The sequence below is a fragment of the Wolffia australiana genome, chromosome 6, assembly GCF_029677425.1.
Source record: "Wolffia australiana isolate 7733 chromosome 6, ASM2967742v1".
NCBI lineage: Eukaryota > Viridiplantae > Streptophyta > Magnoliopsida > Alismatales > Araceae > Wolffia > Wolffia australiana.
Genome location: NC_135840.1, coordinates 12,655,001 through 12,667,342, shown reverse-complemented (window position 1 = coordinate 12,667,342; position 12,342 = coordinate 12,655,001). Strand labels below are relative to the sequence as shown.

At 38.9% G+C, this 12,342-nt stretch overlaps 1 protein-coding gene across 1 annotated transcript in view; it reads right to left on the bottom strand.

Moving 5' to 3' along the window:
• Nucleotides 1–5,277: 5,277 nt before the first annotated feature.
• LOC144704797 (E3 ubiquitin-protein ligase RGLG2-like) overlaps nucleotides 5,278–12,342 on the bottom strand; it is a 9,275-nt gene continuing 2,210 nt past the window's right edge. Inside the window, exons 2-11 of the mRNA XM_078577324.1 lie at nucleotides 12,194–12,278; nucleotides 11,987–12,127; nucleotides 11,799–11,912; nucleotides 10,266–10,363; nucleotides 9,218–9,297; nucleotides 9,039–9,144; nucleotides 8,813–8,940; nucleotides 6,709–6,847; nucleotides 6,022–6,078; nucleotides 5,278–5,417 (exon numbers count right to left, since the gene is read on the bottom strand). Coding sequence (XP_078433450.1) covers nucleotides 5,337–5,417; nucleotides 6,022–6,078; nucleotides 6,709–6,847; nucleotides 8,813–8,940; nucleotides 9,039–9,144; nucleotides 9,218–9,297; nucleotides 10,266–10,363; nucleotides 11,799–11,912; nucleotides 11,987–12,127; nucleotides 12,194–12,278 — 1,029 coding nt within the window. The 3' untranslated portion in view covers nucleotides 5,278–5,336. The remainder of the gene's footprint in view (nucleotides 5,418–6,021; nucleotides 6,079–6,708; nucleotides 6,848–8,812; nucleotides 8,941–9,038; nucleotides 9,145–9,217; nucleotides 9,298–10,265; nucleotides 10,364–11,798; nucleotides 11,913–11,986; nucleotides 12,128–12,193; nucleotides 12,279–12,342) is intronic.

The following is a 12,342-nucleotide window of genomic DNA, read 5'->3' as shown; positions in this document are numbered from 1 at the left end:
TAGGTACTACTAATGCATTAGAAAATTATTAGAGTTATGTTTCCACTACGTTGCCCACAGACTTCATTTTGTCCCCTTCCTTTGGTTGTCTCCTCTTACACCGATGATGGGCAAACCCATCTTGATTACCCAGCCATCTTCGTGGACTTGTTTTTACACTCGAATCTGAGACATTGTTGAATCCCTCAACAATTGGTATGTGCACAATCAAATAAAACTATCCTTTAGTATATAAGGCTTAAGGACCACTTACCCAACCATGAAAGGAATCAACCTAAATATCTGGATGGGTAGGTATAATATCGTCTAGAAATTCATTTAAATTATTTCAATTACTTCTTTCCCTAAAGCGCACCTACTTTCCATCTTTTATGTATCCACACTAATGGCTACATTATCTTCCATACTCGTTAGATGAGTGAGAGTACATAAATGATATTCTATCAAGATATTTTGATGTACTTCTCAATTATCTTATGTATATGGATGTTTATTATTTAAAAATAAATGTTCATCATAATTCATAAATAATTACATATATCCTTTAACCTCATGATACGCATTGCACTTGCACGATGTGAATATATTTTATCAATGAATATTCTATCTTGCATCAAATGTTTGATTGTATTTTTTGCCATATACATTTCCATCATATTTAATTTCAAAATTTGAGTTCCTATTGGGGACTATAGAGTAAAAAGCTAGAATAAATTATGTGTGAGATGTGATCCATACTTGTTTTCTCTTGGCTTTCTCTCAACTGAATGGTATTAAATTTCTACATTTTATTCGTAAAGTCTTGATTAACTTATGAGTGTCTTCAGAAAAACAAAATTCATATTGATTCAATGAAAGCCATATAAACTAATCGTTAATATTACTGATGTAGAACGAGAGGTCAGGATCGAACAACCATTCCAGCGTCAATTAGGTGGGCGAAATGCAAGTGGATGCTAATGTTAATGTGATGGTAGCACGTTGACAGCGATCCGAGGCTGGGCTTGGCGCGCGACTGCGCTTGGGAAGCCAGTTTATCAATTAGGGAGTGGACTACACACAATCAATAATGGATATTTTTATGAGCACCACGAGAATGGTGGTCCAATCAGCGGCACGAGGGGCGACAGCGCAATCGACGAGTCGAAGGGTGACGGTGCAATGATTGCGGAGGCGGTGGTGGCATGTTGGCAACACGTCAGCAGTGCCGGTTGTGCGACAACAGGAGAGACATCGAGATGTGGAGGGAGTTCTTTGGCGGTGACAAAGAGTGCGCGACCAACGCAGGCTGTGGCGCTCTCGCCGCACAAACGACGGCAAGGCTGGGCATAGCGGTGCGACGGACTGGTTGGTCGTGCACACGACAGTAGGGTGGCGTGCGGGTGATAGTAGTGCAGTGCACGAAGGTGGTAGGTGAGACGGAAACAATCCACAACGGGTGCAAACTGCAGAGGCAATATGGCACAGTGGCTTGCCAACACGGTGACACGATAGCTCGAGCAGCGTATGAGCGATGGAGGAGCGACAGCATGGGCAGGATGGCATCCAGCGGTAAAGAATCATGGCAATGGGATGCTGCCAGCAGCAGCACAAACAGCGTGGGGGCGACGGGTAGCAATGCAGCAGCTCGAGCAGCGCGGACAGCACAGCGACCAGGTTAGGCTTTCACAAGGGATGGCCCAAATACGTAATGACAAAAATCATTATTAATTGACTTTAAAAGATTAAAATAAAATATAATAGATCATCTTTCTTTTTATTTTTATCACTCTCTAACTAGTGAGGGGTGCCCCCTTACACACGGGTACTAATGGGCTGCTAGAACTCCCATACTTAGGGTCCACAACCCCAAATCTAGACACAAAGATATTGGCCCAACACATATGGCCAAAAAACAAGATGTGTCAAAAAAATTACGAACGGGGATAACATCAACCGCCAATGCCCATTGACTATGTCGAATACTTGATCGCCAGGTCTTTCACCTTCCCCCTAGGTCCTCGACCTGATTGAGATAGGGTCTTCGGTGCTAGATGGTTGACAATATGCATTTTTAGTATCCTAATCTGACCATATTTACATGTTATATGAATTAATTCAACTATATATACATGTTATCAATCTTATAAGGATTAAATTCATTTTTAATAATAATATTATGAATTTATGGCAGTTTTATATATTTTTTTGATTTTTTGTGACAACATTCTGAAAGAATATAATTTTATGAGTTAGAATATGATATTTTGGAATTTCTTGACATTAAATTCGTATTTTGTGGGCTTTTATTTTATTAAATATGGACTTTAGAAATCATTTTTATTTTAAGTGTCACCATGTGTAACCAATTTGATTCATCGAACAGCGATGAACCATACCTGACGGTGATGATTGGCGACAGCCAATCATTTTGCTACGCCACTTTGGCATCGCGATGCCATAATGGTTTTCAACAAACAAATCATTTTTTTGCTTTTTTAGGCATAGGGGTGTCGTGGATGAATAAAAAGGAGAGTTGTTTGCAATGAATGTGCGTGTGGGCCGAGGCAGAAAATGATAAAACTGACTTTTTTATTTTCCTTTGGAATAGCCAACACAGATGGCGGGTGGCGTGCCCGCACAACACAGCGCCATGTGTACACATGGCACACACGGTACTCATGCCATGCACATGTCAGCAGCTGATTGGATGACAAAGGATAAAAACTGTTGTAGTGGCGCGTGTGATGTGCTGCCTCATCAGCCACGGCCTAGTCCCTTATTAAATTTCATTATAATATTTTTATTATTTTATTTTGTCTTTTTCCAACTTCAGGCACACGTGGCATCTCTGAAAAGCACGAGCGCAGAAAACAAGGAGACACAGAATTTGAAACAATTTGTCAGTTTAACCGAAAACAAGAAAAGAGGAAGAGTCAGAGCGATGATGAGGAGAGAGAATAAAATCAAGGGGTAGGATTGTTCCAACTTCAAACAGCGATATCTGACAATCTACAAATCTGATCTAGCTGAAATTTTCATCGCTGCTTTGTCTCCCCCTCCTCTTTTCATCTATGCCTTCTGATCTATAAATAGAGCATGTATAACTATGCAGTTCATCTTAAACGTTCTTCCTACTTGTGTGGCATGATTGAAAGATAATGAGTTTTGAGATCCATCAAGTGTGTTCTTGGTGCCTTGTGTGTGTGGGAAGAAGCATTAAAAAAGCGGGGAAGCTTATCAACACTCACAAATCACCGTGGTCCTAGCGGAAAGAAAAGATCTAAGGTAAGTGTCTTTGCCTTATGTTGTTTCTTTCTCGACATCGTCGTTATCATAGCTAGAGTTTATGATCATCTTTTCACTACCTTTCCACTTCCTTATGTATGCATTATCTCATCTCTCGCTCTACCGTCACACTGTTAACACACTTGATCACTATCGTATCCGTCATGTCCTCTACCTTATTCCTGTAACACGTCATGTAACTCTACTTTTATTTCATCTTTTATTTACTAACTTTAAGTATGAATTATTACTTTTACAACATTTTATTTGATATCAATATATTGCTTATTCTATTCTTGTCTTTATCTTTTATTTTATTATTAATCAATATGGTAAGAAAATTAAAATCTTGATCAACGTTCCCAGTGGAGACAATCTTTACTCATCAATAGCTAAATATTCCTAAGTAAAGGTAGATATATTTTATTGAATAATCTCAATTACCAATGATGAGTTAAAACTCTAAATTTGAGATTATCAGTGGTCCGCATCAATAACTTAGCTGAACCATGACATATAGAAATGTAGCCAATTAACAATCTATATGCTCCATAAGCTGATTATTATCACCAATATATAAAATTGCTTTTAGGTGGCAAATAAATCCTAGAGTTGTTCTTGTGTTCACCAATGTTGATTATGATTCTTGAGTTTTCAGTAGATTGACGCTCGCTTGCTGTCTTGTTCTTTGCCACGGACTGGGATCGCTCGCCAGCTAGGCCCTATAGATTTAAGTTGGAGCAACACATTGTATGAGAACATGTTACCCATCTTTGGGGACAAGGGGCGGAACAACCTCTCGATCTACTTACTGATATGGGCGTCGTCGTCTAGGCGTTCCCTGCTGCTCATATCTCCCCTCTGCCAGTTGTCTATCTGAACAAAAATTAATGCTAGGCCGGTACGAGACCCAGATTAAGGGTTGAGGGGTTGCCTAAAACCAGAAACTCCAGGTGCCCTCGGCCTGAAGGCCTTGAGTGTCACTTCGCTCTAGCATTTTGACTTCTTTCCTTCCCTTCTTGAGCAAGTTGGCTTGTTTTCTGGACAAGAACCTTGCATCAACTACGAGATTTTGGAACTGGATTTTCTCTGACTTGCAAGATAAATGCTGAGGCTTTGTCGACAAGCGAAGCGGTCCTCGAGGCCTACGCACCGAGGGCACAACAAGCGAAGCGATCCTTGAGGCCTCCACGTCGAGGGCACCCGCGGTTTTAAGTTTAGAGACTTGAAATTCATATTTCTTGAAAATATATCATGTATTTATTATTTCTTTTTAACCATTTTATAATCTTTCTTGCAATAGGATTATGTCAAAACCTTTGGGATTCAGTTAAACAAGTGGCCCTCTATTTTAAAAATACATTTTTAGGAATATATGTACACACACATGCACACATATATATGTAGTCTCAAACCCAAAATAAAAATGCTGCGGTCCTTAGTGGTAAAGTGAATTAAAGCATTCCATGGAAAATTAGATTTTTCATCCAAAATGGGTTAATTTTCCTCTAAGAGCCCATATTGAACAGGAAATGCCTTACCTAGAACATTTCTTAACATTTTATTAGTTTCCATTTCTGTGGTGCAACGGAGACAAAAAACTTGAGCCTAACTAAGCAACGTGTAGCGTTTACATCTTATTTGAGATGATTATCCAATGGCATAAAGTGACCTAGGTGGATGGGTTTTATCTTAAGAAGCTTGAGGAGAGATGTCAAAGTTCCAAGACATTTCCCCATCGTTTTGTCTCATTTATTTCCACTATTATATATATTTCTTCAAAGATAGGATCTCTAGAATTGGCTTTCTTGGTGCTTGAATATGGGATCATATCACTATCATCCATCTTATTCTTTTCTTAATTCAAATATTTTACTTTCGTGTTCTGATATTTTCATACCATTTTTTTTTTCAATCCCTTTCAGTTCTTGTATCATCCTTAAGTTTTATTATTTATGACCCACTTCTATCTAATCATCTCTAAGCACTGTAAGGTGTTAAGTGATCTCATGCTAAAAAAACTCACTTTTCGACACACCAATGATAGAGATCCAAAAAAGAACAACTGTTCAGTACAACCTGATCTTTGTTTGTATCTCCTCACGACATATGGGGCAGTTGTAAAGCTCCTCTCCACAATCATAGCACGTCTGAGAAAAAAAGTAATTGATGAATCATTTTTTAAACACAGAGTTTTAAACCCTTTTCAGGGTATACTAGAGAGAGAGAGAGAGAGAGAGAGAGATTTTGAGAATTTCAGAGAGATAGATGTAGAGGTAGATAAAGAGACTATAGATTAATATATAGACATATATACAGTGAGTTGGATATATATGATACATAGATAGACATACAAAGAGATTAAGTAATAAAATGAAAGGGAGATATATATTCACATATATGGATAAAATATTGAGAAGGAGATGTATAGACAGAGGGACAAAGAGTGAAGAGAGGTTGAGAGAGAGTTATTTTTAGGGATGAAGAGCAAGTGAAAGAGAGAGATATACTATATAGTGATGGAGGGTTTTATAAATTTATCGAGACTATGAACAGAAAATGGTGCAGCCTTAAATTTGTAGAAAATTTGAAAGAGTTTGCGTTCAATGAACATGAAAATTTCCCAGAAATCATTTCACTTGAGCTTTTAAAGTTCAGTGAGGTAGAAAAGTATAATGAGAACGCAGGAAATTTAGGAAGATGATTTGTTTGAAAAGGGTGTTCAAGTAAATCACAATTTATAAAATTACTTGCCTGGTGGCCGCATCCAAAGGCCATGTTCTTTTGGCAAGAAAGGCAGATGGGGCAGAGCTGTACAACAAAAAAATGCAAAAAATGTAATATTATTCATCCCAAACCGACCAAAATAACCCACTAAAGAATGAAAAGAAACCTTCCAGGCACATTTCCATTGTTCATACTAGTAAAAGAAAAAAAAATGTTCATTGCAGTTTATTTTTTCAATGCAAGGACCTTTGGTAATTTTTTCTATTTTATAAATAGGATGTTAAATTTGATCAGGCTTCTATTTTATGAATACAGAAAGTAAAATAATTTTAATACAGAAAACTATAATATCTCATTGTAGGATAAAGCAGGGATGGTTGTGCAGTGCAGTGCAAAATTTTGCCCCAAGTAGGTGAATTTCAAACCACCCAAACCCCTTGTTAGCGAGCCAGCTGGTTATGGGGCAGAAATGCTCTGTGGGGAATGCACCTACTGATGACAAAACAAATTCACTACGTTTAATGCCAAAATATATGTTGGACTCACAACCTGAACCTCCATGGATCATTTATTTATTTCATGATTTTTTAATAACCAATCAAAACTGCCCAGTCACTCAGCCCAGGCACCCAGTCAGTGGGCCGGGCAAATGCTCAGCCTGACTGTGTAGCACCCATGATCAGACCATCTCTAAGTTAAAGAGTGAGATCTAACCTGAGTATCCCATGTGGAGACTGTTGGTGGAGGGAGAGCAGTTGATGGGGCCCGCTGCTGGAAGCTGGATGATGTGGAGCTTGCAAAACCCATTGGTGGGGGAAGTGGGACCCGGCAGGGGCATGGGCCACTGTGGCCACTGAAGACCAAGGGAACTTGTTAATATAAAATAAGCCCAAGGAATAAGATCAAGTAGCATTTTAATCATCTTGGGAAATGGGAATCAGTGTATATTCTATACAAAATAAACGTTTAAGAGAGATGAGGTGAGAGATAGATATACCAGTAACTATTTATATATACATATAGAGATACATACATAAGATAGGTGGCAGGGAGGACTAGGGAGAGTGTGTGCGGGAGCTAGAGAGAGTCTCTGTAAGTGTATAAGTGATATATATGTATATATCAAGAAACTGGAGGGAGAGAGTGTGTGTTGATAAGACGCAAGAGAGACAGAGATAGCAAGAAAGGGTGCAAGAGAGAGAGAGAGAGAGAGTCAGGAAGAAAGGGAGCAAAACACTGAGAGAAAGGGAGATGCCCTGAAGAGGTTCAAGGGAGAGAGAGAGAGATCAACAGCGTAGGACATAAATAGCAAGATAGATAGATAGAGAGAGAGAGAGAGAGAGTAAGTATGTCTTTCTCGAGAGAAAGATAGGGAGACAACAAGAAAGAGAGATAGAGAGAGAGAGAGAGAGAGGGATGGACAGGCAAATACTCAGAGAGAGAGAGCTAAAAGAGAGGAAAAGAAAGAGAGACAGGAAGAAAGGGTGCAAATGGGAGCGACAAGAAGAAAGGGAGCAAAACACAAGGAGAAAGAGAGATACCATGAAGAGGTGCAAGGGAGAGAGAGAGAGAGAGAGAGAGAGAGAGAGAGAGATCAACAGTGTAGGGCATACGTAGCAATAGAGAGACAGAGCGAGAGTAAGTATCACTTTCTCGAGAGAAAGATAGGAAGATAGAGAGAAAGAGAGAGAAAGATGGACAGAGAGGCAAAAACATAGAGAGAAACGTAAAAATAGAGAGAGATAGAAAGAAGGCTGCAAGAGAGAGAGCAATAAAAGGAGAAAAACACAGAGAAAGAGAGGTGTCATGAAGAGGTGCAAGGGAAAGAGAGAAAGAGATATCAATCGCGTTGGAAATAAATAGGAAGAGAGAGAGAAGAGAGAGAGAGAGAGAGAGAGAGAGAGAGAGAGAGAGAGACGGAGACAAACAAGGGAGAAACAGAAAGGGATCGTCAGGCAAAGACTCCGAAAGAGAGATATAGCAAGAATGGGTGCAAGGCAGAGAGAGAGAGCAAGAAAAGGAACAAAACTCAGAGAAAGAGAGAAGCCATGAAGAGGTGCAAGAGAGAGATATAGCAATAGCGTAGGACATAAATAGCAAGAGAGTGGGTGTGTGTGTGTCTTTGTCGAGAGAAAGAGGGACAGACAGGCATAAACTCAGAAAGAGAGATGAAAACAGGGAGAGAATACGAGATATACGGACAAAAAAGATGAATAACATCACTGCAGATCATGAGAAGACCGAGTTAAACGATCAAAAGAATGGAGATTTTGAGAGACGGTGACAAACAGAGAGATTCCGCGAGAGATAATGAGAAAGAAAAATAAACTAAAAAATTAAACAGAAACCGCTGAAAATTACCCCAGCAGACAGGCATAGATTCTCAGAGAGAGAGAGAGAGAGAGAGAGATGAAAACAGGCAGAGAATACGAGATATACGGACGAATAAGATGAATTACATCTCTGCAGATCATGAGAAGACCAAGTTAGACGATCAAATGAATGGAGACTTTGAGAGAAGGTGACGAATAGAGAGATTCCGAGAGAGATAATGAGAAAGAAAAATAAACTAAAAAATTAAACAGAAACCGCTGAAAATTACCCTAGCAGACAGGCATAGATCGGAGAGAGAGAGATAAAAACAGGAAGAGAATACGAGAAATACGGAGAAATAAGATGAATAATATCTCTGCAGATCATGAAAAGACGGAGTTAAACGATCAAAAGAATGGAGACTTGGAGAGAAGGTGACAAATAGAGAGAGATAAACAGAAAGAAAAATAAACTAAAAAATTAAACAGAAACCGCTGAAAATTACCCCAGCAGACCCATCTCCACCGTAGCCTTATACTGACTCGGAATCTCCATGAGCGCCGCGAGCGCGAAATCCGCGTCTTTCTTCGCTTGCGAGATCCTCCTTGACATGATCTCAGTGAAGTTGACGAACTACCACACACACCATCGCATTTCCGTTGATTTTTTAGTCAAACTTCAAATCCTAAAAGACGAAAATGCCCTTTGACTTTTTCATTTTTTGGGCTTACCTGGAAATTGTCGAAGGCCCGGGCGGGGATATTATCGTCAAACTGCCGCATCGTTCCCCAGGGACCGTCCCCCACGCCCACCAAGACGATGGATAGGGGGAGACCGCTGCCAAAAGTCAACCAAAAGTCAACGAAACGTCAGCCCTAAAGTCAAAGTTTTTCCGTGGGGGCGTGCTTGCCTGGCCTGCACTATGGCATTGACCGTGCTCTGCTCTTGGACGCTCAGTTGACCGTCCATGGTGTCAACACTCCTTGTGACCTGTGGATACCAAGTTTTGACCATCTTCTCCTTCATTGTACCTTCATTCTATTTATTTACCAGTCTATTTCTCTATCTATCTCTCTATACATCGTTTTTTATCTATGTGTGTGTGTGTTTATCTATCTATGAAACTACCCATCTATCTATTTATTTGTCTGCTGTCTGTTTGTCTGTCTGTATGTCTATCTATTTATCTTTCATATCTATCTATCAAGATATTTACTTATCATATCTACCTCTTTATGAATCAATCAATCCATCTATCAACAACATATATTTATATCTATTATATTTCTGTCTGTCTGACTTTTGTCGTTTTGTTTCTCTGTCTGCTGTTCACCAGTCCGTCATATCTATATATGCTTGTCTATCTCCAACTATCTATCTCTATTTCTGTCCATACATCTATCTATCTGTATTTATGTATATCTATCTCTATCTATATATCTATTATATATATTTGTGTATTTATCAGTATATTGGTCAATCGATCGATCGAGCTATCTTCATATCTATCTATATATCAATACATTCGTCTATCATATCTGTCTATCTATCAGTATGTCTGTACATCGACATATCTATCTACCTATCTATCAATATATCCGTATATCATATCTATCGATCAATATATTTGTACATCGATCTATCTATCTAACGATCTATGTACCTATCAATATATTCATATATCATATACATATCAATATATTTGTGCATCGATCGATCAATCAATCAATCTACCTATCTATCTAAAGATCGATCAATCAATATATTTGTACATAGATCGATCTTTCTATCGAATTATCTACCAATCGAAATATTTAAAGATCTATCAATATATTATATCCTATCTATTAATCTATCAGTATGTCCAAATGTCGATCGATTTATTAATCGATTTATCTACCAATCTATATATCTTGTCTATCTATCTATCCAAAAATAAACCAGTTCTCATTTCTTACTTGCCCGTCGGCGATGATCAGCAAAACATGATACTGATGTCGGCTGCGCTTGACGATCGTCAAGGCCATCTCGATAATGGGCGCGAAGGAAGTAGGACCTGCCGTAGACAAAAGTTAGGATACGAACATCCAACACCAAATCTAATCAACATCAAAACAGATATAGAACGATAAGAGAGAGAGAGAGAGATAGAGAGATGAAGCGAGAGACATAGAAAGATAAAGAGAGAGAAAGAAAGAAAGATGAAGAGATAGAGAGAAAGATAAAGAGAGAGAGAGATAGAAAGATAAAGAGAAAGAGAGAGATAGAGAGAGATAGAGAGAAAGATAAAGAGAGAGAGATAGAAAGATAAAGAGAGAGAGAGAGATAGAGAGAAAGATAAAGAGAGAGATAGAAAGATAAAGATAAAGAAAGAGAGATAGAAAGATATAGAGAGAGATAGAAAGATAGAGAGAGAGAGAGAGATAAAGAGAGGGAGATAGAAAGATAAAGAGAGAGAGAGAGAGATAAAAAGATAAAGAGAGAGATAGAAAGATAAAGAGAGAGAGAGAGATAAAAAGATAAAGAGAGAGATAGAAAGATAAAGAGAGAGAGAGAGAGATAAAGATAAAGAGAGAGAGAGAGAGAGAGAGATATAGAAAGATAAAGAGAGAGGGAGAGATAAAAAGATAAAGAGAGATAGAAAGATAAAGAGAGAGAGAGATAGAAAGATAAAGATAGAGAGAGCGAGAGAGAGATAGAGAGATAAAGAGAGGGAGATAGAAAGATAAAGAGAGAGCGAGAGAGAGATAAAAAGATAAAGAGAGGGAGATAGAAAGATAAAGAGAGAGCGAGAGAGAGATAAAAAGATAAAGAGAGGGAGATAGAAAGATAAAGAGAGAGAGAGAGAGAGATAAAAAGATAAAGAGAGAGATAGAAAGATAAAGAGAGAGAGAGAGAGATAAAAAGATAAAGAGAGAGATAGAAAGATAAAGATAAAGAAAGAGAGATAGAAAGATATAGAGAGAGATAGAAAGATAAAGAGAGAGAGAGAGAGATAAAAAGATAAAGAGAGAGATAGAAAGATAAAGAGAGAGAGAGAGATAAAAAGATAAAGAGAGATAGATAAAAAGATAAAGAGAGAGAGATAGAAAGATAAAGAGAGAGAGATAAAAAGATAAAGAGAGAGCGATAGAAAGATAAAGAGAGAGAGATAAAAAGATAAAGAGAGAGCGATAGAAAGATAAAGAGAGAGAGATATAGAAAGATAAAGAGAGAGAGATATAGAAAGATAAAGAGAGAGAGAGATATATATAGAAAGATATTGAGAGAGATAGAAATATAAAGAGAGAGATAGAAAGATGAAGAGAGATAGAATGATAAAGAGAGAAAGAGAGAGAAAGATGAAGAGAGATAGAATGATAAAGAGATAGAGAGAGAGAGAGAGAAAGATTAAGAGAGAGATTGAAAGATGAAGAGAGAGAGATAGAAAGATGAAGAGAGAGAGAGAGAGAGAGAGAGAGAGAGAGATAGGATGAACGAGGTCAACGCACCAGCCAGGCGGAGACGGGGGACGATCTCACGATACCGCGACAGGATCTCTTCAAAACCTTCGCACGGTCGGTTGTCAGCGTAGAAGCTGAACACATCCTGATCGTGTGTTGAGGCTGCCATTTCGTTTTCCACCGTCCGATAAGCGAGTTGACTTTCAAGAGTTGACCACTGGAGAGCGTTGACTCACCGTCCCCAAAGCCGTAGCAAGGGATGAGATTGTCCTCGTCGAAGGCGGATAGCGTCCGTCCGATGATGGAGATGGCCTGCTCGTAGGGGTTTTGGACGGCCCCGATGGTGTGGAGGGATTGGCCGTTGAAGGAGTATTTCCCTGGGTCAGAGGGGGAGAAAAGTCAACGGAATTTAGGGTTTTTGGGTCGGTCAGAAGTCAACGAACCGAGCCACTCGTTGCTCTTGGTGAAGTCAATGCCAACGATGAGATTGGAGGATTCTAGCCCGGCTGCGGCTAAGGCCTCTGTCACCTGAAGATTACAGGATTTTCTTTGAAATATCAAGAGAAAGAGAGAGAGGGAGAGAGAGAGAGAG